This window comes from Colletotrichum truncatum (assembly GCF_014235925.2).
Source record: "Colletotrichum truncatum strain CMES1059 chromosome Unknown Contig_0002, whole genome shotgun sequence".
NCBI lineage: Eukaryota > Fungi > Ascomycota > Sordariomycetes > Glomerellales > Glomerellaceae > Colletotrichum > Colletotrichum truncatum.
Window position 1 is genome coordinate 5,270 of NW_027222399.1, and position 27,335 is coordinate 32,604.

The 27,335-nt window shown below is 49.9% G+C and overlaps 7 protein-coding genes across 7 annotated transcripts; 5 read left to right on the forward strand and 2 right to left on the reverse strand.

Moving 5' to 3' along the window:
* Positions 1–532: 532 nt before the first annotated feature.
* On the forward strand, positions 533–891 carry CTRU02_202934 (uncharacterized protein; the record flags this gene model as incomplete). The annotated part of the gene is made up of 2 exons (XM_036731482.1): positions 533–814; positions 868–891. The coding sequence occupies 2 exons, from the start codon at positions 533–535 to the stop codon at positions 889–891; spliced, it is 306 nt and encodes a 101-aa protein (XP_036576917.1).
* Positions 892–4,452: 3,561 nt separating this feature from the next.
* CTRU02_202935 (uncharacterized protein) lies at positions 4,453–5,757 on the reverse strand (the record flags this gene model as incomplete). The annotated part of the gene is made up of 1 exon (XM_036731480.1): positions 4,453–5,757. One exon carries the CDS (start codon positions 5,755–5,757, stop codon positions 4,453–4,455), a length of 1,305 nt encoding a protein of 434 aa, XP_036576915.1.
* Positions 5,758–6,287: 530 nt separating this feature from the next.
* On the forward strand, positions 6,288–7,007 carry CTRU02_202936 (uncharacterized protein; the record flags this gene model as incomplete). Its single annotated transcript, XM_036731479.1, has 1 exon — positions 6,288–7,007. The coding sequence occupies one exon, from the start codon at positions 6,288–6,290 to the stop codon at positions 7,005–7,007; it is 720 nt and encodes a 239-aa protein (XP_036576914.1).
* A 1,256-nt stretch (positions 7,008–8,263) lies between these two features.
* On the forward strand, positions 8,264–9,922 carry CTRU02_202937 (FAD binding domain-containing protein; the record flags this gene model as incomplete). The annotated part of the gene is made up of 1 exon (XM_036731478.1): positions 8,264–9,922. One exon carries the CDS (start codon positions 8,264–8,266, stop codon positions 9,920–9,922), a length of 1,659 nt encoding a protein of 552 aa, XP_036576913.1.
* Positions 9,923–10,755: 833 nt separating this feature from the next.
* Positions 10,756–16,018, forward strand: CTRU02_202938 (ABC multidrug transporter; the record flags this gene model as incomplete). Its single annotated transcript, XM_036731477.1, has 2 exons — positions 10,756–14,193; positions 14,273–16,018. 2 exons carry the CDS (start codon positions 10,756–10,758, stop codon positions 16,016–16,018), a joined length of 5,184 nt encoding a protein of 1,727 aa, XP_036576912.1.
* A 2,516-nt stretch (positions 16,019–18,534) lies between these two features.
* Positions 18,535–21,669, forward strand: CTRU02_202939 (uncharacterized protein; the record flags this gene model as incomplete). The annotated part of the gene is made up of 3 exons (XM_036731476.1): positions 18,535–19,671; positions 19,746–20,030; positions 20,143–21,669. The coding sequence occupies 3 exons, from the start codon at positions 18,535–18,537 to the stop codon at positions 21,667–21,669; spliced, it is 2,949 nt and encodes a 982-aa protein (XP_036576911.1).
* Positions 21,670–22,216: 547 nt separating this feature from the next.
* Positions 22,217–27,275, reverse strand: CTRU02_202940 (chitinase; the record flags this gene model as incomplete). Its single annotated transcript, XM_036731475.1, has 7 exons — positions 22,217–22,442; positions 22,539–23,410; positions 23,484–23,621; positions 23,722–24,402; positions 24,464–25,270; positions 25,355–25,548; positions 25,913–27,275. 7 exons carry the CDS (start codon positions 27,273–27,275, stop codon positions 22,217–22,219), a joined length of 4,281 nt encoding a protein of 1,426 aa, XP_036576910.1.
* Positions 27,276–27,335: the final 60 nt, after the last annotated feature.

A 27,335-nucleotide genomic window follows, 5' to 3' on the forward strand; every position in this document is an offset into this window, starting at 1 on the left:
TACTTTCTTATTAGAACTCAACGTATTATTAGAATTTACTTTTATATCGGAATCTACCTTCTGGCTATTCATGTTAACATTCCGAGTAATAAATCCCTGCGTTTAAGATAATGATCTTCCACTAAGGTATCGGGTAAATGAAAGTATCCCCAGATTCATTTCTGACTTATGCAGTGAGTCTTGGCTGAGGTAGGTAAGCAGCTCAGGCGTACGGGACTACCGGTTAGGGGACCGGGTCCTGAGTCAGGATTTTCCAGGAGCCAAGAGCTTATCTATTATACTTCAATTCAGTTGAGACTTTTAACAACACGGCACACTCCGCATCCGCTAAGTCCGAATATACTTTAGGTTTACCATGACTCGCAGTGGACTTCGGCGGGAAAGTTGAATTCCCGTGGCTCTGTACTGCAACAGCAGGCAGCTGTAAGTTGAATATACTATTTAAAGGAGTGATAATGTCCTGTCATTTCTTAGGAGGAAACTGATATCACTCATCACAATACCTCCAGTCGACCACAAGACATCCTGAACAATGCTTTCTCACGCTCTTTTTTGCTTAGCCGCTACTGTAGCTGCCATGATCCAGCCTGCCATAGGGTTGCCTACTGAACAGCTTGAAGCTCGGCAGACTGTATGCTCGCTAAACGAAAAGACCTGGACAGCTACCATGACCGGAACGTGCTCCATTGACGGAGGCCCTGCAATGACTTGTGATCAGAGAACCGATCTCAAGAATCTCGTCGTAAAGCAAAACACGATGCTAAGCGCCACAGGCTTGGGAAATAACAAATTCGAATGCAAAGGATACCAAAATGTAAGTTCAGATGTCGCCCTTGTTTAACGTCGCCTGCTTACATAGCTACCTAGTGGCAATGCTGCTCCTCTAATTAAAGTAAACCTAAACACGAGTTTGGAGAGATTACGTTGGAGTTTTGGGTATTAGTCACTAGTTCCCATAAACCGAAAGCAATAAATCGAGTTTCATAGGACTCGGGTATAGCAGAATCGAAGAAGGCCTAAAATAAGACAAATATTAGAGCATTATTCTTTCTTAGTCTATAAACCCTCCTATATTTTTTGAGATATCTCAGAAATCCAAGAGAATCAACACGCCGTAGCCCACAGCATGTCGAGCAGGGTCTAGTAAGGCGGGAAAGCAAGATGTATCCCGAGGCGGTCAGTAGTTCAGGCATCAGGGGTCTACACAATTGCACCTCAGTTGGGGTCGCGGCGGGACATCCTTCGACTCCGGAAGCTCTCCGCAATGCCGCCGGACTCGCCTCGCTGGACCTAACGATGCATGCCCTGGGCCCCACAACACATCGGGGACATCCATTTCGACGGCCCAGGCCTGGCTTCCGGCCGGTGTAGCCGTCGGCGGGTGTGGGGACCGTTGGATGGATGAACGTACCTATCTCGGCGTCTCATCGAGATAGTACATGGCCATCGAGTGCCCATGTCTGTGCGCGTACGGAAATATCAATCTCTAGTAGTTGAACAGTGACAAGGAGCACAGCCACTACGCTACTCGGTTCATACGAGTGCGTACGGGGGCAGGGAACGTGCCAACAGCTTCCGCAGATCCACGAGGTTGCGTCAATCAAATGGAGACACATGGGACCATGGGAGCCGAGCAATATGGACAGTCACAATGGGTTTGCGAATGAGGTATAAATCTGCCCGCACACGGACGAGTCTCGGCGACGCCTAAGAGGGTTCTTCGCCGCTGCTGATAGCACAGAGGGCAGGGGGCTGTTGGATGCAGTTGGCAGGCTAGTGTTCTCGTGGCTGGTCAACCCTCAGTAACGCTGCGGTGGGGAAACAACGTCGTTCAGGCGCATCGTAAAATCCGCGCCTGTCTCTCGGCCGACTATGACGCTAAGGAGGTTCTCCATGGACTGCAATAGTCCTTGACATGTCGGTTGTGTCGTTTGTTCTCGCTTCTTTCTATCCTTTTCATGTACGGCCTCTTGGAATCAGATGATCGGCACGCATTTGGCCCCGATGACCAGAATATGCGACAAATCATACTTACAGACTGATCACCCGCCGACGACCACGCCATGCAGCCAGAATGATCACATAGTTGCCAGGAATAAATGGCAGTCCAAGCTCAGTTCTCATCTTTCCCCTTCTTCGAAAGTTGTCTTCCTCATTCGAACTGGCGTTGACACTTTCCTCACTGCATATCTCAGCATACCAGCAAGAACCAGAACCTTGGTCTCCATTCACGATCATTTCAAGGCTTGCTGCACGGCTTACGCAACGTGCACCTAAGACTCATGTCCAACAACCTTCTTCATGATGACTGTAAGAGAGGCGGTCTAAAAGTAGTTAAACTTCATCTTGATAGAGGTTCAGACAATAACGTATAAGGCTGCAGCTGCAGCAATTCTATCCAAACCGCCACTGCGAAAGGCCATCGAAGGCCTTGCAGCTCCTTCTAGGTAGAGGAGCAGCTGTGAACTCGCAGGGCGGCCTCAACGGTAATGCTCTTCAGATAACCTCTCGGAGGGGCTATTGGAAGATTGTAAGGCCTCTTCTCAAAAAAGGGGCAGGTCGGGGTGTCGTCACACTGTTCTAGAAAATGGGGCAGATATCAATGTACCCGGACGCGGAAGTCACTGCTCTCTACGCTGCGTACGAAGTACACCACCGAGAGATCTCAGCGCCGGCTGCTTCTCGACGACGGAGCAGACATCCACGTGAGGGGCTGTTCTTACAGATACGCTCTCTGGGATACCGACGTAGGAAAACATCAAGACATCCAAGAGCTCCTCATGAGTAGAGGGGCAGATGCAGCAGACAAGGGCTGGATGGAGTGGGCTACTGAGAGAGCGATCATACTATGGAGATAGGCCACTGCTGGAAATACTTGCCAACTATACTACCCGGGAGCCGTCAACCGATCACGCAGCGCTGAGGAGGACCCTGGCTTTCGGCCCATCCTATCATACGACGCAGTGCAGAACCATAAATGTCTGCGTAAAGACTTCTGTACATAACACTTTGACGTGCTTTCTAGTTCTGTCTTCGTGTTCCTGTGTTGTGATACCCGGCGCGGAGCAAGATAGAGTGATGGACGAAGACGTCAAGCATGCCTGACTAGGCTTTATGGAGGCCCTAACAGCTTCTCATGACCATTACTCTTGACTATGCAACCCCCTATTGCTCTACTTTGCCTAAAATCTAGGTGTTGACTATTTTAGGGCAAACAAATCTGCGTGCAATAAGTCATCTCCATCGCTTCTCGACGTTACAGCAATAAGCGACCGCTGTGATCGCTTGGCCAAATACGACATGACATAGCTATCAACTCGCCGATGAACTGCTCAAACGAGCGAGCGCTTTGGTTCCGAAATCCGAGGCGGTCTTCCCGCAGCTCTTGGCGCCGATTTAGCAGCAACTGCTCCGACGCTATTGGATGCAGGTTGACGTGGCGAGTTGACAAAGCATCGAGACCTATCGCGCAGCAGGACATCTATTACACCGTACCTCCGACGTTGAGTCAATGAGCGGCACTGGCCCCGAAGGGAGGGGCCTGCGTGATGTTGGTTGCATTCTTTCTCTCTCCGTTGGGAACGAATGATAGGACTAGGAGCTCAAGGTACTATATTACATTCGATGTAGGAGGCCAATAAGTGCGCAGGCTACCCGACCCTCGAATATGTAAGGTAAAGCTTGGGCCTTTAAATGATGAGAATCGACTGCTCTATGAGACGTGACATGCTTTACGCTCTGCAACCACACCTAGGTTTGCTTCCATACTCACCCTCGCTGATAATTCACTCAGCGTTACAGCGACTTGCCAGCTGCCCTGCAAACCCGGTATGTTCCCTATCCTATTCAAGGCCATTTCAGATTGAGCCGACGAAGGTATAGTGTACTAATAAGATTGGCGCAGTACTATTAAACCGTTTACGAGTTGAAGCCGGGATAGTGTCTGTGTTCTTATTTGGAGAAAGTCTAGTAAAATTGCTTAACAATAAAGTAAGGCTTCTATAAGTTAGGTGCTGCAGCCCTTAACCAGAATGGGAACTGTTTAGTTAGTTTCAAACAAGGTTAAGGCTGCATCCGTTGAATATCCTGCCTGCACTTGTCTCTACACCCTTGCCAGCCACGAAGCCCGCTTCCAGGACTTAGACAGGGTGTACAGAACCCCTTGGCATTTGGTCACTTCTTGCGAAGCCCAATTTATGTTCACCAGTTTCATTATGCTTTTGCCAGCTCCATTAAGTCACTTAAACTTTGCAGAAGAACGGAGATTCGGAAGTATCCGGGGTTGAATTATCAAAATGTCCTGCAAGGCATGTTGTTGGCGTGGATAAATCACTGGCTCTAGTGCGTGATCTCAATTATCCCAATACATGCTCAAAATAATGTTTCCATTTGATAATTCTTTTCAGTACGCCGCGAAAGGCGCAACTGCTCCCATCGATTTGTCCTATCCCCCTAAGACTTAACCGGCACCGAGAGCCACCAGCCGGAGATAGGCTGAACTGTGCTTGCAGAATCATCCTGGATCTGCATGCCGATTGATCCAGCCCGCAAAGACATTTTAGTCTTAGCCACTCGGCTCTCCTTCCCTAACATCTTCTCACCGGAAAGCAACAAAACCGGTATCTCAGCGATAGCCATAGGAAGGTTTTTCCGGTCGATTGTGGGAAACACAACTTTGCCAAGCTTCATTGCGCTGAACGGTAAGTCCACCGGTGGCAAAGTGATGTTGGGTACCTCCGTATTCCTGTGCTTACCATGCCGCGATGAGACCCCAGGAGGAGATGTCCAAGACGGTATAGAGTCTTCCTGGTCGCTATCGCTGTCATCGTTGTCTTTGCTGAAGCCTCCCCAATAGCCTCGCATGTAGCTCTTCATCTCAGAACCATACCAGTGAGGACATCTATCACCGTCTATAGTCCACCAGCAAAAGGCTGTCAACCAGCCCGACAGCTGCGTTGGGACACCAGAGCCCTTTGGACCCTCCACATGTACTGCGCGCATCCAGAACTGCTTGATATCGTCGTCGTCCGGTCGGTCAAAGCTTGCAACCATGTACTCAATTACTTTGCTAAGCCGTAAAGCCCAATCTGCCAAATCTTTGTTGAGAGAGCCGATCCATGATATACGAGCTAGCATGCTAGCCCAGTCCTCTCGCGCACCAAGCAAGGTAACAGATGGAAAACCACATCCAAAGAAAACTTGATAATCAAACCATTCTTTCATCAAGCCCAAAAATGCCACAGCTGCTACAGCTTTATCGTCCGTAGTTGTGGTTGTAAAGCTAGGGAGGAGCATCGTGGTGATTTTAGCGTCTTTGAGTTTAGCTGTGACCATTCCAGCTAACATCCTCGCAACAATACCAAAATCGACAGTCTCCAGTGTCGTAGATTTGCCGTCTATATATTGGACATCAAGAGTGAGCTCTAGCTTGCCTGCGTGAGCGACAAAAACATGACGAAGATCCGCTTCATGCTTGATAATATAGAATCCGAGCTGGATTAGAATTGCCAACCAAACGTCGTCAGGTCGCAACCGGAGGTGAAGATCCTGCTGAAATGCACGGATGATAGTGTGCACAAACCCGCTCTTGTTGGGTGCAATACCGAATTCTGTATCTAGGGGCGACGCACTAATAATCTGTTTTAGAGGTGGCGTTTCTAGGAAGGAAAAGTAACTAAGGACTTCAGGTGTAGAGAGCTTAACTGCATCCCTATTCCGGCCGACAATGTTAGGCTGCGGCTTAATGACTACTGGCATTGTAGTACAAAAGTGTGAGATGAAAAGAGAAAGAAAGGTGGAGTGATGAAAAATTATAGGCGATGTCTAAGCTATTTAAGGCAGTTTGATTACTAAAAGAGTTAGACTAAAGGCGCCCCAGGCAAGCATAAGATTAAAAGGGTTACTAATATCTACTCTTACTTAAATATAACTCTCAAAGTATTTTATTAAGAAAACTTAACTTTACTATTCATTAAATATCTTAAAACTAGGCATGAAAAATAGATATGCCTACTTTAAGTAAATCCCTGAATATTATACTACTCCGGTAGAACAACTATTTAACACTAAAGAGCCATAGACCCTAATTGTAAGAACGTATATTTTATTAGAGCCTTAGACAGGGATATATTCACCAATGCCTTGGCCGTTGCCAAGACCGTACAGGGGTATGTGTAGCCTAAGAGAGCACTACCTATATAGACACGGGGTTTTCCTACATTTCCACAGTCAAAACTATCATCTCTTTTTTCCTCCTACACATACACACTCGTTACCGCTATATCAAAATGCAAGACGGCCCTGCTGAGGCTTTAATATTAGCTTCGCCAACCCACCCCCCATTGGAGACGTACCTCAATCGTCTAAATCCCCAGCCAATATCAATCAACACGGCATTCGATCGCTTCCGATGGCCTGCTTTTGCTCCGATTTCTGAGATCAGAGTTCTCAGGGACTCTGCGGATGAGGACTCTGAGCAGGACCTATACCAGGCTAAAGACAGGGATGGTACTTTCTCGCTTCACCATATTGCTAGCGAATCGTATACCAACCCTCCAGTATCCTCGATAACAACTTCAATCGACATTCTATACGAATACAGCTGCCGAGTCACATGGGAAGAACTTCATATAGTTGATCGTTACACAGTAGGAGACGATGTCGATGTCCCTTGTAGCTGCTGTAATCGGATGCCGTACTGCGAACCGAAGCCACTCATCATCCGTGCAACCTCGAAGACATATGTCACTATCGAAGACATTGTCTCACAAGTGACTGAATATGTTAATAGTCTACGGGAGGATATTCTTGAGGCTTTGGATGCTGTTGGAGAGCATTCTGGAGAAAGAACCCCAGACTTTTCTTCCTGGGTTTTCTTTTCCCGCAACAGTATTAACATTGAAGAGGCACGCTCTCTTGAAGAGCTAATCAAGACTTGGAGATACCGTGCGAAGGTTGTGCGAAGAAGTCGTCTGGGTTTGCATTATAAACCGGTAAATCTATCTTGACTGGGGTGTCATAAAAGGAAAGTAACTAGGCTAAGACTTGCTATCAATATGACTAGAATATGGTCCATGGTCCGCGTTAATAGTCGTCGTGATATATGAGATGTATCTCTTCTCCTCCCACAGCTTCCGTTTTCTTTCATTATTTATCTCACCTTACCTGTTCTATTTTTACCACTTCTAGAGGGGGATAGACTGCTTCGGACAGCAAACGGTACTCTTTTAGAGCATACTTACACGCCGTCTTTCTATTGTTTTAAATTGCATAAATTGTATCTGTGTGTGAATTAGGAGATTGACTTTAACCAGGACCAAAGACCATCATTTAAGAATGTAAGCCACTGGGAGTGAGTGATTTCCTATGTACATGGCTTGTGAGTGTTCTAATTCATCAAAAGTGGAACATCCTAATTTAAGAACATATCCACCTTAAAAGTTCAACCGTAAGTTCTGTAGTCCAATTATTCTTTCCCCCCCAAGAATTGTATCGTAATTATTCAGCTCTAGTTTTCGGCGAATCTCGCAAGTCTCAGACAGTGAACTATGCACTGCCCATTTGCGTAATGCGATAACGGTTTTTCGGATAAATACTGCTTGTTAGGGGCACTTGTTCATTCTGGTTTAGCTCTCGGTCTTAAATAGCATAAACTTACGCCAGCATAATTGTCAATGCAAAAACGCTCAAACTGCTCTCGCCACGCTATGTATCCAACCTTACTGCCGCTGCACGTAGCCAAGAAGGATAAAACATAGCACGGGCAACTTTTCCTTGCTTCCGCAGATAGGAAAGTTAACCTAGCTAAGTGGCAGGCCCACGGTAACTTTCCTTACTCTGCCGGATAAAGAAATTTACCTTTCCGAGCACTAGGCAGTAAATAAGACTCGATTAAATTCTGAATCCCAACCCAATTAATCATATATATCAGCAACAAGTAACCTTTGCTCAGGAGCAACCAGGCGACTCTCGGGAGATTAACTATATAGATCACTCTCATAAGCATCTTTTAAACAATCCTTTTGTTATCAAAGCTAAACGAGCTACCTACGCCTTAACTTGTGCGACTACCTAATACAGCGAGACCTAGCAGATTACCTGCAGGACCTGTATTTACCGTTTTTGAAGGTCAATCTCAGTAAACCGTTGGGAGAATTAACCACTGTCGGAGATCTGGCCATAAAATAGCTTTACACAACTGCATGCCCATCTTCGAGAGAACCGCCAAATCCTGCCATCGGTTCAATCAACAATCATGCAGAACATGGAAAAGACGCGTGTTGTCATTGCAGGCGGGGGACCGGTTGGCTTGTTTACGGCATTTCTCCTCGTCCGCCAGAACATCGAGTGCATCGTCTTAGAGAGACGTCATGACGTATCGAAGCACCCTAAAGCCCACACCCTCAATCCGAGGACACTCGAGATATTCCGCCAGGCGGGATTGGATGTAGGTCATATCCGACAACATGCAGCCACGGCTAAAGATGCCGGGTCAGTCCGTCTTGTCTATGGCCTAGCCGACGCTGAGATTGGCTGCTTCCCTTACGAACGCCAAGACGATAAGGTTCGCAGTCTGACGCCCGAACCTTTGGTGAATTGGCCGCAGCCAGATCTCGAGAGCTTTCTCGAGAAGGCAATAGCCGAGACGGGTCTCGCCGAAATCAGGAGGGGTTGGCAGGTTGAAACAGTCGATATCATGGAGACAGAGGATGCCGGTTGTGTCGTCTCGTGTAGCCCTACCAGACAAGGCGACAAAGCAACCCAACACAGCATTCAGGCTGATTTTGTTATTGGCGCGGACGGCGTCAACTCGACCGTGCGGAGCAAGATGGCCGGCATGGACTTCAAGCTCATGGGACCCGGTCATGCCTACCAGTCCACTGTCTGCAAAGGCAGTCTGCGTTCCGCGCTTCCACCGGGTCGCGAGGCCATGCTCTACTTTTGCTTCCACCCCGAGCACCCCAGTGAGTTCATCGCACATCATCTTGATGCCTCCTTCGTCCACGTCACGCCTGTCATGGACGCCGGGTCAGCTGGCGGACGATGCAAGGTACCACCAGTCGAGGCCTGCCTACCAGGTCTGGAATACTCGGAGGTTCTTCGTACCATCTGGGAAACGGCCCCACGCGTAGCATCCTCGTACAGCGACGCGAAGCACCGCGTGTTTCTCGTGGGTGATGCCGCTCACAGCCTGCCACCCCAGGGTGGCCTAGGCCTCAACACAGGCATCGCCGATGCTCACAACCTGGTGTGGAAGCTGGCTGCCATCATCAAGGGAACAGGCACTCGGGACTTTCTGAAAAGCTTCACCCGTGAGCGAAAACCCGTCGCACTCGCAAATCTCGAGTATTCCGTCGCCAGCGAGGCGGCTTTCTACCCTGTCAGTACCACGCTAGTCGGCCTCGGCGTTCAGTTTCAGAAATCAAGGGAACTATCGTCTGATCTTACCATGGATGCATTCCTCCAACGGCCCGCCATTTCCACGGTGGCAGCGGAAGCCGTCGCGGAGGCAAGCAAACACTTTAACTCGCTAGCCCTCCAGCTCGGATTCGTTTACGACGACCCGTCCTGCACGCGGGTTATTCTTGATAACCCGACGAAATACGTGCCACGAGCGTGTCCCGGGGCAAGGCTGCCACACGGAACCGTCAGCAATGGGCGGTCAATCTTGGACCTCGTGCCGTACGATCGATTCACCGTGCTACACTATGCCAACCCCGTATTCGCATCCTGTGACTGGGCCATCGATGTGGCAAGTCTTGGTCTGCCAGAAGCTTGGTATGACGTGGTACCGGAAATCAAGGAGGGGAAAGGCATCATTGTAAGACCGGACCATCATGTATTGCTGCATGTGGAAAGCCCAGTCCAGGCGGACAATGCGATAAGGGAATATTTCGATCGGGGGAAAGTGTGCGTAAATTAGGCCGATTACTTGATCAATGCTCTGTGAGTTTCTTTGTCGAGATACTCCCATGTGAGGACAGTAACCTTCTTTACCTCCGACTATTCAAATAAAGTTTCGTGCATGTTCATGAGAGGTACAGATGAGCTACTGCAGTTGGTCTTACCCTTCGGTAAAACGTCAAGTCTATCTGTAGTGGACCGAGACAGCCTAATGCAGTGAGAGTTTTGAGCCAAGTCCTCTTTTTGCTAGGTCAGGTTTAACTCGCATCTCGGTCGCCTTCTTCCAAGGCCGTCCACCAACAGAAAGGTTTATATAATTATACTTTACTTTTGTGGGAATGCTTATAGCATAGCAGACGGACCGGAAATTTATCCAAATATTCGCCTCCATGGACTCCAGTTGTCACTACGTCATGACAACTTAAAGGCAGTTAAACTTTAGCCAACTCTATTTGTAGCCATTTCGGGATTGGCTCGGTCCCTCCTCCATCCCCCTCCCTCTCTTCCGATACTAGATGGGGAAGACCGACGACACGCGTTTGTCTGCATTTGTAGTTTACTACGACATATTTCCCGAGTAAGAAATTCAAAAATTGACGTATATTTCATAATGAGACTGAAGGGATCTGATTTTGGATGATAATAATGGTTTAGGTCTCTTGATCTACGTGTGGAAACTGTTTCTTGAATTGATTTAATGCCATTCAGCCTACTGAAAGGAGATGTTGCATGTCGCTTGTATTATCATTTACCGTGCAGTTCAAACAGATCTGAAGGCTGCAGTTGAACCAAGTGAATTCTTCCCTGGTTGGTATTAGCAGCTGGCCATAACTGCAATTTCATTTCACAACGATGGCTGCCGCATACTCCACCAACAACAGGACGGAGAGCGGGCGACCGGTGGTACGGAGCAGGCGAACATCCACCCAACCCCAATCACCACCAGCTACCGCGGTCGGATCTTCACGCCAGTCGCGACCTCTTTCCTCACTCGTCAGTTTTCCGGGAGTTCCCAGTGGCAGCCGGCCCAAATCCGTGCATATATCTGCGGACGAGTATAAAGCCATCACCGATCTCGTCGAGCTAGCCAAGGAGTTCCTCGAGAAGCAACAAAGTGGCGATGTCTCGACGTCGTTGAACCAAAACGACTCTCCTAACGTCTCGAAGCCTCCAAAACAGAATGGGCCCCTCGACCCCTTTGGTGCCAACTTCGACGCCCGGAAGTGGGCCGAGTCCTTCTACCGCCTCCGCTCCGATTGCTGCGAGGTGCGTAAGGCGGGCGTGGCGTTTCGCAAGCTGAGCATATCTGGCCATGGGTCCGACACGGCGTTCCAGAAAACGGTAGGCAACGCGTGGTGGCTGAAGGCTGTGTCAGCTGTACGTTGGCTGTTGCGCATGAAGTCCCAACAGGTGCGCATACTGCAGGATCTCGAGGGAGTGTTAAATGACGGTGAGATGCTGTGTGTACTGGGTCCCCCGGGCAGTGGGTGTTCGACCTTTCTGCGGACGATCGCGGGGGACTCGCAAGGCACGCAGATGGCGGAGGATGCCTATCTTAACTACCGCGGCGTGAGTGCCGACGAGATGAAGCGCTATTTCAGGGGCGACGCCATCTACACCGCCGAGGAGGACGTGCATTTCCCGATGCTCTCGGTGGCGGACACGCTTTTCTTCGCTGCGCGGGCGAGAGCACCTAAGACCCGACCCGGGGGACTTTCGGCGGACGAGTACGCCCGACGCGTAAGGGACGTGACCATGGCCATGCTGGGAATTCAGCACACGATGCAGACACCCGTCGGCGGCACAGAGGGCGACACGGTGCGCGGCGTGTCGGGCGGCGAGCGCAAGCGTGTGAGCATCGCCGAGGCAGCCCTGAGCTTCGCGCCGATTCAGTGCTGGGACAATAGCACACGAGGGCTCGATAGCGCCACGACGGTCAACTTTTGCAGGACACTGCGGGTCCAGAGCGACATCATGGGCATGACGAGCGCGGTAGCCATCTATCAGGCTCCGCAGGAGGCCTATGAGCTGTTTGACAAGGTTCTGGTTCTCTACAAGGGACGACAAATCTACTTTGGCAAGACGACGCAAGCCAAGCGCTATTTCCAGCGACTGGGCTTCGTTTGTCCTTCGAACCAGACGACGCCGGACTTCCTAACGTCCATGACCAGTCCGGCTGAGCGTGAGGGCATCATTAAGCCCGGCTACGAGACAAAAGTCCCGCAAAGCCCCGATGAGTTTGCAGAAGCGTGGCGGACAAGCAGCCACCGCCGCCAGCTCGGCCAAGAATTGGACTCCTACGACACATCTTTTAGTCTGACGGGCTCGCGTACTCACTATGCTGACTTCCTGGCGAGCAAAAAAAGTGACCAGTCGTCGTTGCAGCGATGGAAGTCGCCTTACACCCTCTCGTACCCGCGGCAGGTTCTGCAATGCCTGTGGCGATCTCTTGCGCTGCTCAAGGCGGCTCCACAGATGACGGTGGCGATGCTTGTCATAAACTTGTTCCAGACACTCATCGTGGCCAGCGTCTTCTTTCGGCTGCCCAACACGGCCGAGTCTATGAAGGCGCGCAGCACGCTTCTGTTCACCGCCGCGCTGGTCAACGCCTTTGGATGCGTGCTCGAAGTGGGTGCCTTGTACGCCAAGCGCGCCATCATTGAGAAGCATGTGCGCTTTGCTCTATATCACACCTCGGCTGAAGCCATCGCGGATCTGGTCATGAGCCTGCCGTACAAGCTGCTCAACGCTATCACGGTCAACACCATCTTCTACTGGATGTGCAACATGCGCACAGAAGCTGAAGCGTTTTTGTTTTTCGTGCTGGTCCAGTTCGCCATGACGCTTGCTGTGAGCCTGCTTTTCCGATTTGTCGCTTCGGTGACCAAGAGCCACGCGGCGGCCATGGCTCCGTCGACCATAGTGCTGCTTACGCTAGCGTTGTACACCGGTTTCGCCGTCCCGCCTATGTATTACAAGCCGTATGCCGCGTGGATCGCCACGGTCAATCCCGTGGCTTACGGTTTCGAGGCCCTCATGATCAATGAATTCGGTGACGGGCGTAGGTTCCCTTGTACGGTCTTCGTTCCGTCTGGCCCGACCTACGATACGGGTATGATGACGCAAACACGTGTCTGTGCTGCGCAAGGAGGTGTCGCGGGTGCAACGTTCATCGATGGGAGCGCTTACATCACCGGTGCATTTGGGTATCTGGACAGCCATCGGTGGCGGAATGTCGGCATTATTTTTGCGTTCTCTGCTGCATATCTTCTGCTCCATCTCATTGCGACGGAGCTGGTGGGTGGTGAAAAGAGTAACGGAGAGATGCTTGTTTTTCCAAGGGGAAAAGTCCCCATCAGGCGGGCAAGAGACGTGGAGAACCATATCACCAAGGCCGAAGTAAGGACAGCGGCACCGAGTACGAGCAAGCCCATGGCTTCCCTTCCTGTCACGCCTGTTGCGCCTGTGTTCATGAAAAGCGGGCATGGCAATAGTCAATTCGCAGGTATCTATACTGATGGGAGTTATCCAATGACAACGGGGAGTGGAAATGATGCCGGCAGAGATTCGCTTGCCAAGTCCTGGAACTGGCCGCAGGGGCAAAACGTGTATAAAGACCGCAGCGGAAGCGATGACGACGGCGACCTGGGTATCGATCGTCAAACGGCCATCTTCCATTGGAGCAATGTTTCCTACGAAGTCAAAGTCAAGAAGAATGAGATGAAACGGATCCTGGATGGCGTGGATGGCTGGTGTGAGCCGGGGACGCTCACTGCGCTCATGGGCGTCTCGGGTGCCGGCAAAACCACCTTGCTTGACGCCCTCGCCTCACGCCTGTCTATCGGCGTGGTAACTGGCGAGATGCTCGTCGACGGTGCCCCGCGTGACGCTTCCTTCCAGCAAAAGACGGGTTACGTCAAGCAGCAAGACCAGCACCTGATCACGTCGACAGTGCGTGAAGCCCTCACTTTCAGCGCTATCCTCCGTCAGCCAGCGCGTTATTCCCGTAAGCAAAAGATTGCGTATGTCGACAAGGTCATTGGAATTCTTGGTATGGAGGAATATGCCGACGCGATAGTGGGCGTGCCTGGAGAGGGCCTAAATGTGGAACAGCGGAAGAGACTGACCATTGGTGTTGAACTGGCCGCCCGACCTGCTCTGCTGCTGTTTCTAGATGAGCCCACCTCTGGCTTGGATTCGCAGACGAGCTTGTCCATTTGCACTTTACTCGAGACATTGAGACAGAACGGCCAGGCTATACTTTGCACGATTCATCAGCCGTCAGCAGTTGTGAGTTGCGCCTATCTAGGCAGCCATTCTTTTTACTTCTTGAATTGCATTGCTAACATCACATTTTATCGAACAACAGCTCTTTGAGCGGTTTGATAGGCTTCTTCTCCTGGCTCGTGGCGGACGTACCGTCTACTTTGGCCAGATCGGACGCAACGCCAATGTCCTGGTGGACTATTTCGTCCGTAATGGCGGACCATCGCCAAGAAAGGGGCAGAACCCCGCTGAGTACATTCTCGAACAAGTCAGTGCCAGTGGTGATAAGGCTGTAGACTGGCCCGACATCTGGCGGCAGAGCACCGAGTATGGCGAGGTCAAGGCCCGCCTTGCCCGCTTGAAAGAAACCGGGAGAGGGTATCACACAAAACACGCAACTCAACAGCAGCAGGATCCTGACTTCGCCGCCCCCTTTGCTATCCAGCTCTCAGAGGTAGTCAAACGTGTAGCCCGACACTACTGGCGCAGCCCGGGTTATATTTACGCAAAGATGCTGTTGACGTTTGGTGCCGCCCTCTTCATCGGTCTCTCACTGCTCAATATGCCAAACACTCAGGTGGGCATCACGGCCCAGACTATCGCCATCTTTATGTTCCTCACGACGCACCTCAACCTGCTGCAGCAGATCCTGCCTATCTTCGTAGCGCAGCGCACGCTCTATGAGGGCCGCGAGCAGCCGTCACGCACTTACTCGTGGGCTGCGTTCATGGGGGGCCAGGTGGCTGTCGAGATGGTTTACAACGCTCTGATGGCTCCGCCAGCGTTTTTGGCTTGGTATTACTTAGTTGGGCTGTATCGCAACGCGGCAGAAACAAACGACACCGCCGCGCGCGGCGGTCTAGCTTTTTTGTTTATGCTCGTCTTCTTCTTGCAGGCGAGCACATTTGCGCACATGATTGGAGCCGTGTTCAACCTCCCCGACCAGGCCGCCGGTATCGGCAATCTCATATTTGTCATGATGTTCATCTTTAACGGACTTCTTGCCGCGCCACCCAACTTCTGGGTGTGGGTGTACCGCGTCAACCCATTCACCTACCTGGTTGAAGGTCTGTTAGGCACAGGGCTAGCGAACGCAGGTATTCACTGCGCGAAGAATGAGTTTCTTCTCATGAACCCGCCGCCCGGGATGACCTGCGGCCAGTACTTACAAACCTATATCGCCCAGGCGGGCGGGTACCTTGCTGATCCGGCCGCCATGGGAAACTGCAGTTTCTGCACTACGAGCAACACAAATGAGGTGCTGGCCGGGGTGCACGTCGAATTCGGCAATCGCTGGCGCGACTTGGGGATTTTGTTCGCGTACGTCTTTGTTAACGCCGTGCTCGCTTTTGCTTTGTACTGGGTACGTGTGCCCAAGCCCAAGAAGGATAAAGACGGTAAACCATCGCCGTCTAAATCGCCATCTGGCCATCATAGCAAGAGCATAGACTCTCCCCCTGAAGCTTGGAACCGTCTAACAGTGGAGAGTGGGTCAGGCGATGCTGGCGAGGACTCGCCAAAGCGTCGTTGGGACGAGAAACGAGCGAATAAGTCCTTGAGCGGTGACACCTTGCAAGCCAGGAAAGTGCCGGGATCGCTTCGATCGTCCATTAAGGGCAGTAAACAGGGACGCCGAGTCAGTCATCTGCTTGGAGGTAGCGGCAAGAGGTATTGGGATGATGAAGATGACAGTATCAACGATATCTTAACGCTCGACAATGAAATGGAGGAAGATAAGAAGGATAAGATGTTGAACGACTTGGACGAGGGCAAAGATGACAATGAGGACTTGACTATGGGCAATTTCTCCATGCAAAGGCCTCCCACGTTTCCTCATTACTGGATTTGATAATCGAGGATGTAAATGGATTATTTGAGCTAATATTGAGGCGAACGACTTTTGCTTTGTTTCATTGTTTCCTTCCTCGTGTAAGTCTTCAGTCTGTTCTTAGGTTAATGTAATAGCGGTGATATAAAACCCCAAAATAGCAGCCTCTTAGGACGTCAATCTACTGGTCCGGCATAAAGATGGATAGCTATTGAATATGCTAGAAAATCAAAACCCCATGGTCTTAATATCGAGTCTGACGGTACTGGATCTCATCGCTCTCTGGATTTGTACGTTTTAGTAGATACATCATAAAGACGCCGGCGTTTCTCAACACCATCCCAGCCTGGGTATGATATTGCTTCGTCCGATCCAAGGACTGAGACTTCCTATCATATCACAGTATTATCTCAAAATGCAATAATGACAGGGGCGGCAGACCCTCGATACTGTCGTACGGGCCATAGTATACCTTTGACAGGCAACCTCATCCGGGAGGCGTAGCAGAAACGAAGGTCATCACGGTTAAGATGCATTACAAATGCGTTACCACCTACCATCTCGTTCATCCACGTCGACGACCAGGTTCATTCTCCCCTGCCCTGCTCCTATCCAGCCGGCTTCCAATATAAATCAGCCCAGTTACAGTCCAGGATTTACCTGCGGTATTTTACCTGCTTCACGTAACCCCTTTTCGACATTGATGTTCGCCCACCAATTATCCACGTCACCCGGTCACACAGCCCACTTCTGCAGCCCGTAATGTTCGCCGATCTTCTTTTCGGAGTAGTCTACCCCATCAGAGATTCAAAGAGCTAACAATTCGACACAATACGATTTTCACTGGCATTCTATCACGTTTTCTTTTGTCATATTTTTCCATCAACCAAGTCACTTCGCTGCCATCCATTCCGTCTTCTTTTACCCGCGTAGTGTTGTGTGACTGTGTATGTAGCGTCATGGAGTTACATCGCAGTAGTTTGTACCTTAACCCATTGTGGGTAGCCTATTTTGATAAACCCATTTTCAATAGGAGGTAAGAAGCGTTTGCAGTGAAACGCTTGCCACATCACCTCTTTGCTGGGCTACTGTGTGGATATTGTGTTCTGGTTATGTTTTGGACGTGAGTGGATATTACATCACTTCGTCGAAAACAGTTCCCCACGTGATTTTGGACGGTTTTTCATTATTAATCAGCATCACGCTGGTAAATTTCGACCTTAAAACCATCTTGAATAATGGAATGCAGCACAGCCCAGCAAACTTTCAACATACTATGTTAACGATTAGGTTGCAAAATATAGGCAATGTTTTCGTGTTTACGTAACTTTTTTTGCCAGCTTCAGCCAAAAGAGGCCATGATCCCTGTCGCTACAAGTAGCAGGTTTCCCAATTTTCACAGGTGGGAAAATATCTGATTATTTACTTGAAAGATCCTCCTTTGACATTGGATGCCAATACGTGATTGACCCCCAAGTCCAAGACATCACACAATACCTAGTCTTCATTCCCCATATCTTTGGCCACACCTTCCTCGTTAATTCTTAGATTTATTGGCTGAAAACCATGATGGTTGATTGCGAATCGGGGTCAAAACCGTTAGCCTTGCAGGAAACCTTGGAACCAAGATCTCAAAACCATCCTAGTGTAGGACTGGCTCCAAGTTATTACCGTTCATTGGCCGTGTTAATATTCAGATCACAACCAAAGCATCATTGTCGTATGATAAGGAGCAGAAATAAATTATCCCATTTAGCTGCAAGAAACCAATCTAGTATAGCTATCGACTGTATTGAGTTAGCTTGGTAGTTTAAAGTCAATATTTCACGGTTGTAGGGTGCGGGAGAGTTTCAAATACACGCAGAGTACCTTGATCTTCATCTTTGAGTGGTTAGTGAATATCCTGATCGACCTGTCCTTGACCAAGACACAACTTTTGCGTTATTAAATCACTCTAAGCACTAATTTACCACTCTCTTCTCAGAATTCTTCAATACCTCCCGCCATCTGGAAACCACTAACCAGCATATCTTCATATCTAGCAAGAAATGCAGTGGGTAACAAGTTCGTATCTAATCGGGGAGAACGCACGAAGGTAGGTTCTACTCCGCACTAATCGTTCGCGCTAAGATCTCCCTTGGAGATACAGCAACTTCGTTGGAAATAGCCTGCACCGGCTAAATGTCCTGCATCCCGGGTAAAGTCTACACGTTTATCAGGCACAGATTTCCCCACGATCTCTGAGATTAAACAATTCGCTCCCCAACCAATGCGTTGCTCAGACTACCCCTACAGCCCTTAAGCTCCAGTATCAAGCCTGGTCATAGACTGGACGATCCGGCTAGGGTTACAGTTGATCTTAGTATAGCACATGACTTCATACGTTGTTCTCAGTCCATGGAATATAAAAGTACAATGAAGACTTGACAAAGATAGCCCAGCTGCAAATCCCGAGTTTCATTTCAGGCCATCCCCTAGATCATCTTGACCGCCCCAAATCTATCTAAACGCCTTGTCTGCTCCTCTTGCAACTCATCATGGATTCGTTTTCAAGACTCCTTACTGTAGCACTTTTTTTGTTTTCGTGCTTCGTTGGCTTTACAGTAGCTAAAGAAGGTCTCCTTGTTTTCCAGGAGGGTGTGAGTGATTGCCAGCTAGCGAATCATGACATTGGTCCTCAAATTTGGATATCCAAAGGGGATTCTCCATCCGTACTTCGAGCGGCTCGAGATCTTGCGCTCGACTTTGGACGAGTTGTTGGTGTCAACGGGACGATAGTGACTGTGGATGGTCTCTCGAAAGAAAAAATCAATGAAAGCTTGCCAGCCATCATTGCTGGAACAATCGGACACTCCACCTTAATTGACGACCTGGTTCTCGATAAGAAACTTGATATCACCGATGTCAAAGGCAAATGGGAAGCATACACTATGGCCCTCGTACGAGACGTAGCTGCAAACGTACCCTGGGGTCTTGTCATAGCTGGAAGTGACAGACGAGGGACTATCTACGGTCTATATGAGGTATCCGAGAAGATCGGCGTGTCTCCTTGGTACTGGTGGGCAGATGTGCCCCCAAAGACGAAGAAAGGTATCTGGGTACTCGATGGTCAGGCAGTACAGGATTCGCCTTCCATCAAGTACAGAGGATTTTTCATCAACGATGAGGCACCAGCACTAACTGGCTGGGCTACGAAAAAGTTCGGACTCACCTCAACTGGTAGGCCCTTCAGCAGCGAGTTCTACAAGCTAGTTTTTGAGCTTTGTCTTCGCTTACGTGCGAACTATATCTGGCCGGCCATGTGGGGTAGTGCTTTCTACACGGACGACACCAAAAATGGCCCCCTGGCTGAAGAGTATGGCGTTGTTGTTGGAACGAGTCATCATGAACCTATGGCCCGTGCAGAAAGAGAGCAAAAAGAGGAAATCGACGGTGGTTGGGACTGGGGCAGCAACGAACAGGAGATCACAGATTTCTTTAGGGGCGGCGTGCGGCGCGCAGCCGACTGGGAGACCATGTACACAATGGGCATGAGGGGTGAAGGTGACGCCGCATCGCCAACTCTGACAGCTGAAGATCTCGAAGAAATAATTCAGACACAACAGTCCCTTCTGAGAGAGGAACTGAACGCTACTGAACTGAAAAACGTGCCACAGACGTGGGTCCTGTACAAAGTATGGAAAAGTTCCTCCTTCCACAACCGCAAGACACTTTAGAAACCTGACTAACCATATATCGCCTCGCCCAGGAAGTTGGACGTTACTATCAGGCTGGTATGAAAGTACCTGATACGGTCACGCTGCTTTGGACAGACGACAATTCTGGCAACCTGTTACGGACTCCATTGGCCAATGAGACAGACAGGCTGGCTGGCGCGGGGGTCTATTATCACTTTGACTATGTCGGTTCTCCTCGGAACTACAAATGGATCAACACAATTCAGCTCGTCAAAACCTGGGAACAAATGCATCTGGCCTATGAGAAGGGCGCCCGGGAAATTTGGATCGCAAATGTCGGCGATATCAAGCCTCTTGTGAGTGTTCTTTACCTACCAATGTTCTATACAGTGCAAGTGGTGTGCAACTACGTACTTGCAATCATTGATATCTCTCTGTTCGAATGTTAATACTTCAATCACGCTCCAGGAAATTCCCATGACACACTTCTTAGACATGGCTTACGACATGTCAAAGCATGCCACGCCAGAAAGTACCACGCAGTGGATTCGTCGCTGGGCTGCAGCCGAATTCGAAGAAAGAATTGCAGACAGAACCGTCCAGATACTCAGTATCTACGGAAAATTGCTTATCCGCCGAAAATACGAACTGCTAAGCCGCAAGCCGTTCGCATATAGTCTCGCCAACTACGACGAAGCTGAACGCGTTTTGAAAGAATGGTCTGACCTTTTAGAAATGACTCAAAACACCTATAATTCTCTTCCTCAAGCTACTCGTACCCCGTTTTTCGAAATGGTATTGCATCCCATTCTGGCTGGCAAGACGGTCGTAGAGCTTTATATAAAGTCAGAATTGAATGCATGGCGCTTCAAACAACGAAGAACAAGCGCCAACACACTTGCAAACGATGTAATTACACTTTTTGCACAAGATTCGCAGATTACCGACAGATATCACAAGCTCAACGGAGGCAAATGGGATGGTATGATGACTCAGCCACATATTGGATACACAAGCTGGAACGACCCAGTCAGCAACACTGTTCCAGAAGTACGATACCATGACCAGCTCAACGTTCCGAGGTCAGGTATTATGGGTGTCTCAGTGCAAGGCAGCAACCAGACATCACCGGGTGACCCAGAACCTGTTCTCCTCCCTATCGACCCTTTCATGCCAGCGTCGTATCAGCGATACCTAGATATTTACACGCGCAACAATGGTTCGTTTGTCTATAAGATCACAAGCAACGCATCATACGTTTCCGTTGCCAACTCAACCGGCACACTTAGCACAACCAACGGAGTGTCGGATGCGCGCATTTCCATCTCCGTAGACTGGGAAACTGCTCCGGAGGGTAAGAGTTGGGCTGGCCTGCGGGTTGAGGCTCAAAATGCTTCAGGCAGTTGGCCTATCACCGTGACGGTGCCTGTTCAGAAAGCTTCCGTCCCATCCACCTTTACTGGATTCGTGGAGTCGGACGGCGTGGTGTCCATTGAAGCTGAGCACTACAGCACCGTCGAGGAGAAGAACGGTGTGTCGTACGTAACAATCCCACACTATGGTCGTACCTTGTCTGGTGTGAAGCTATGGCCCGTAACTGTGGACTCTCAGTTGCCCGGTACAACGGCTCCGATGATCACGTATGATTTCTATACCTTCACTTCCAATCCATCGGCAAGCCTTATAATTTTCCTTGGGGCCACTTTGAATCACGATCCCAGCAGACCATTGCGCTACGCATTTTCTGTTGACGGAGCCAATATTATAACTGTTCAGCCAGTGCCAACAACACCCATGGGTTCCGAACCCAGTGGCTGGACGCAAGCTGTCATGGCAGGAGGATGGAACTCAAGAACAGCCATAAATCTCCAACCAGGTGAGCACATTTTGCGCCTTTGGCTTCTCGAACCTGGCGTCGTCATTCAGAAATTAGTGGTTGATCTGGGAGGCTTCAAGGAAAGTTCGCTAGGCCCTCCTGAAAGCGTTCGCGTTTAGTTGGCAGTCCATTTAAACCAGTCATTAGACGAAGTATGGGATCTCAAACTATGTTATTGTCTCGTTGTTCTTGAAGAATCATCTAACCTAGGGGCATGGCATACCCCTTGAAATCGGTGCCGATCGTTCAATATAGATGTTGTGTGATCAGTTCTTGAACGTCCATAGCGATGCGCATAATGTATTAAGACGACGAGATTTTTAGCCTAGAATTACAATAGATTGTCCCAATCCATATATTATTAGTCTAGACTAAGATAATGATATTGAGGTGAATTTAGAATAGACCTCATTTGCTCGCAGTAACATATACAAGCTGCTAACCTTTCTGTTATCTTGCATTAATAAAATGCACATAAGAAACATTTACTAATAAAAAAGAAAAAGTTTTATAATTCGTAAACCAGTTACAAAATAACATATTTCTGAGTTAGAATAAATAAAAGGGTTAAAGTATAAGTATTATAATATGTAAGAAGCCACAGCTAGTAATAAAGCTACATATCCCCTACTATAACACTAATTAAGCCTTACAACTATAGCTAGTCTACGGGTTGCACGGGTAGTTAGGTGAGTCTCCATAAGCCTTGCGCCCCTTAAGAAGGTTGGCCTTTGCCTCTTCAGGTCCACACACGGGAATATGCTGGAAGCCACCCAGACGGATGTCCTGACTAGCGACATTCTGGAGACGCTGGATGTCTGCTGGGTCCGTAAGACTCTTGTTAGGGTCCATCACGTTCTTCTGTTTGTTCTTATTATACGTGTTTACCGCTCTGTGTAGTCCGTGGTTAGTGTCTGTCTTGTCCTCAGGCCATTACTGGTCAAACCGTCACATGTTGATGACATGCTTGGCGTCTAGGATAACTCACCCAATAATCAGGTCGTCAACAGTGACTTTGCCCCATTTCTCCTGTCCGTCTTCTTGGAGATCGTCCATGCCCTTGAGAATCTTAAAGAAGTTCCAATTGCGTGGAAGAAGACATTGCCGAGGGTTTGCGTAAGGGCATCCCTTAGGCGTGTCATCAACGCCGGCAAGGATGTACGAGTGACCATTGGGACAGCGCCAGCCGACATTGTAGCGGTTTGCCCGCTCCTCAAAGTACTTTGTTGCATCTATGACGCAGGAGGGCCCAAAGTCAATGACGACGGGAGTCGGCCGGTCAGCGGCCCAGATAGCTGGGATGGCAAGTGCGTAAAAGGCACGCTCGATGTATTTGCTGTCATGCCAGCTCTTGGTGTAGTCTTCACTGTAGCCTGGAGCGGGCTCGTCTAGCTCACCCTGAATCATCTTTCCGTCGGAAACAAGGGCACTAAGTAGCTTGATGCTTTCAGGCTCCCCGTTGAAGATTTTTGCGACTAGTCTGTTGACTTGGTCCTTCCACGCAACGATGATTTTGTCAAAAATGTCGTTGAAGGCGATCTCTTCACGCGCCGAGGATGCTGAGTCGAGAGCTTCCTTTGCGAGAGAGAAAGCAGTACTAACCAGAGTGATAGTTCCCGCTTCCCAGGAAGCCCTCCTGTCACCGCCGGTCTTACCGGAGAAGTATTTCATGCTCGCCAGAGCACTCCCAAAGAACCGTGGAACTGCCGCTGTAAGAGGGATCGGCATCAGTGTCAGGAAGAGTTCGAAGATCTTGGAGTCATCCTCTGGGGCCGGGGCAAATGTCTCGACAAAAGTATCTTTCTGGCGGGCGAGGGCATTGCCCGTAGTTTCTAGAGAGTAGTAGTAGTTTCTGAGGATCTGCCAAGGGACGATTTGTCATTAGTTATGACTTTGCAACAAATTGTTTTCAGTGGGGAAATTTGTGACCTACGATGTGTATTTCGGCAAGTCCGTTCCAGAGCTCGTATGCGCAGGCGCCCGTTTTGTCCTTCGGTTCGGTCTGTGGCGAGTTGTGTGCCGCACACTTCTCAGTACTGCATGTCGAAGCTTGACCCAGGTCATTGCATCTCTGTTGGCATGGCGGTCAGTATGGTCTGCTATTTCATACAAATAACAACCTCCCGGAAAATTGTTATAAGCGCCAGTAAGATATTTGGGTGGTTACATACCGGCCTAGGAGTCATATGTAAGTATGAGGCAATCTCTTCGTCAAAGACCGTCCCAGAACTTTTGTAGTCACAACCCTGCCAACGTCTAATGATATCATCCCAGCCACTTTTGCAATCGAGTGCATCCCAACGATCTTTGGCCTTCATTTTGGTATTATTCCTCACCGCTATATGTTCGCAATCCTTGTCAGCCCAGGTGCCGGTGCGCGTTGCAGCATTGCAGGTCGGACTCTCGCCCATGAGCACGTTGGCCTTAATTGAGGCCCAAGTGAGGCCAGCGTTCGAGCCACCGGGGAGAAGGGGAGGAGGATCGTGGAACTTGACCAGATCAACGGCCCAGTCAATTGTACCGCCCATGTTGTAACGTTTGTAGATTTGCGTGCGCGACTCCTTGAGACTGTCATCCATGTACGCCACCCAGAGGTCGCCGTCAACCATGATGCGTGAGTTACTTTCGGAATCAACCCACGACCGGCCGCCCATCTCAGCGATTTCAGCGTTGCTAATGTATCCGGCCGTGTCGGTGCAGCGGCCTTTACGGGCATACGACGTGAGACGGTCTCCTGTGTAAAAGCAGTTGGGTCCAGTGCAGGACGGGTCCACCATCTGAAAGCTGCGGCCATAGCTGCTGACACCCACGAGCACCTTATTGGATGGCACACCGGCTTTGGTGATCATAACCTAGTAACGTTGTAGTGGTCAGTTAACAACTCTTTTGAGAGGGAGAAGTATTGACACATACAAGAGTATTCATCGTCTCAGTTCGGTTAACGTGGCTACGTAGACAGTTGCCGGTTGGGCAACCAGGCGTGGCCCATTTGTTTCCAGCGTCCCATTGGCCGTGAAGGTCGTAGGTCATGTAGACGATATAGTCAAGCAGCTCGGACATAGCCTTGATAGGAAACTGCTTGAGATACCAGTGCGATGCTGGGGCTGCAATTGACAGAGACTTGTCCCTCGGCAGCTTGGAACGTAGCAGAGCCAGCAGCCGCAAATAATTCAAGGCCTCAGAAGGGTCACCCTCTGGCACACCCTCACCGAGATTGGGGGCAGAAGGATACTCCCAGTCAATATCAAGGCCGTCCAGGCCGTTATCAACGACATATTTAACCAGGTTATCGGCTAATCGGTTGCGGTTGGCATCCTTCACGCCATTGCGGAAGATATGGTAGTTCGGCGCCTCAGCGGAGAAGACCCAACCACCAAAGGAGATAATACGCTTAGGCCCACGTAGCTTCTTGAATTGCTGGAACTGAAACTCAGCTAGTTCGTTTTCTTGGTAAACGTTGAAGTTCTCATCAAGCATAGCGAAAGCGAAGTGGACATGTGTGAAAGACGGGTCGATCTGAGTAGCATCCATATTGAGGCACTTACGGCCGAGGTTGAAACCCTCGAAGTAGCCGAGCTTGATGAACTGGCTCGGCGGGCCGCTCTGAACAATGCTCATACCGCAGTTGGAGATACAACCGTAAGTGTCCTTCTTCGCTGTGCCAGGAGGTCCAGTATTGGTGTCGATGCAGAAGTCTTCGGTCGTGCCACATTGGCCCCACTAGGTGGTGGTTTAGCGTGTGTCTTTTCTTTCGCTCTTATATAGGTAAAGATTAGATATATTTGGGGACCAGTAATTACTCACAATATTACAGCACGAGTTGAGGAGACACGGGTTCATCTTGGCCCAGTCTCTGGAAGTCGACCCGCTCGGCTGGACCGACCCAAGCTTCTGGGGTCCGCATACCGCATTTGCGATGGGGGCAGGGAATGGTGGCGTGCCCTCACTCAGACAGATCCAGTTATCGGGCCAGAAGCCGTTATCGCATCCGTTCCAGCCTGTAAGTAATATGATGTTAGAAAGTGCATAGCTGCGGTGAATCAATAGTGGTAGGATGGTGACCTATGGGCCAACACCTCAAGCCAACTTGAAGAGAAGCAGAGAAGTGAAGGGTAATAGAAACAGAGATAAGTAGTAAGATAAGAAAGTCTCCGGGTAGGAGGAGTATGTGTAAGAATAACAAAACAGAAAGGGCTCAATAGAAGAAGTTGCAAGAGGAAGATGCATCAAAAGATTATTTAAGCTGTACGAGTGAAACCAAACTTCGGGTATTTAGGATTGCCAGTAGTGATAAAACGTAAGAAAACCAAAGTGAATTGGCAAAAGGACAAAGACCGAATTACAACGACGGAGAGTACATACCCCATGTTTCTTTGTTCATCTTTTCGAGCTCGTCAACAGTCAAGCCATTAGCAGCTGCCACCTTAGCGCAAAAGTCACCGCCCTTGATCTGATATGCAAAGCAGGACCCGTTGGGATTCTGCTTTGGTCGTAGGTCTGGTAGCTTTCCAGGCGTGCAGCATACGTGCTGTCCCGGCTGCAGCGTTGCACAGAGGTTGGACTTGGTGTTGTACTGATAAAACTGCGCGGCAGTCAGGCCGCCACCACACCTTGTTACCAGCTTTCCGCAGTCGTCGCCGTCATCTACCTTCTGAGTACGACACGAGCCGTCTGGGTTTGGCTGCGGTGTTGGTGGTGTTGGCAATGTTCCGGCCGAGCAGCAAATCAGCTGGCCTGCCATCAAGGTTGAGCATAAGTTGGATTTTGGGTTGAATTTATACAGATCCGCAGCGGTCATGCCTCCTCCACAACGCGTCACCAGCTTACCACAGTCGTCGCCATCTTTGACGGCGATAGTACGGCAGTCGGCTCGGGCGTGGAGCAGGCCTCGAACTGCTGGTGATGTCGCGTTGCTACTGTCCGTTGAATTACTTGAGCCGACCCGAGGACTGCTGGATAGCATCAGCGCGGAGTTGGGGTCTACCACATCAATAGGCTCGGGGTCGACCTCATAGCTGTCTGAGTACGAGGACGTATCGACACATTTGCCAGCTGACCACTGAGCAACAGCGTCGTGGACCGTGGTGAAGTCCGGGGTAGAGGCAGCGATGAGACCAAAAATCTGGTCACCGCTGCGGCCATCGCATGCCTGGATTAGGGCGGCTTTGTTGTCGGCTATGCCGGGCCCAAAGAGAACAGCAAGAAGATAATCGAAGAATATTCCACCCACACTGGGGTTTAACAAGTTGGCTCCAACGTAGACGCCAACAGTAACGTCAGACGCAGTAGCAAAGAGAATGGTACGGTTTGTGGCCACGCTCATGACGTTGCTGAGGTAACTTTGCAGGTGCTCAACCGGCTGGCTTGCGAGCCGGCCGCCAGCCTCGTCCTCGGACCCAGCCGGCGTCCATGCCATGATGGGGGCGATGTCTTCGGTTCCGCCTGAGGCTGGAGGCTCGACTGGACCGGTGTAAAAGTCGTTGGCCCACACATTGCACACCCTGATAGGCTGCTTCTCCGTAACGGGGATTCTTATGGAGAAGTCGAGCACCAGAGGCTTCTTGCATGCCTGTAGCTGACTGAACTCGCCCACAGTAGTCCAGTTGGCTGGGTCAGGACCGGACACCATACAGGTGGTAGGGCAAAGGTCCTGCTGCGACGCGACGCCATGGTAAAAAAGAGAACCCACGAGGGGCAGAAAAGAGTGTCGGCCAGCTCGAACCATGGTACCGACACGGCAACCTTGGTTATCTGATTAGCTGGAGAAAGAAACGAGAGACTAAAG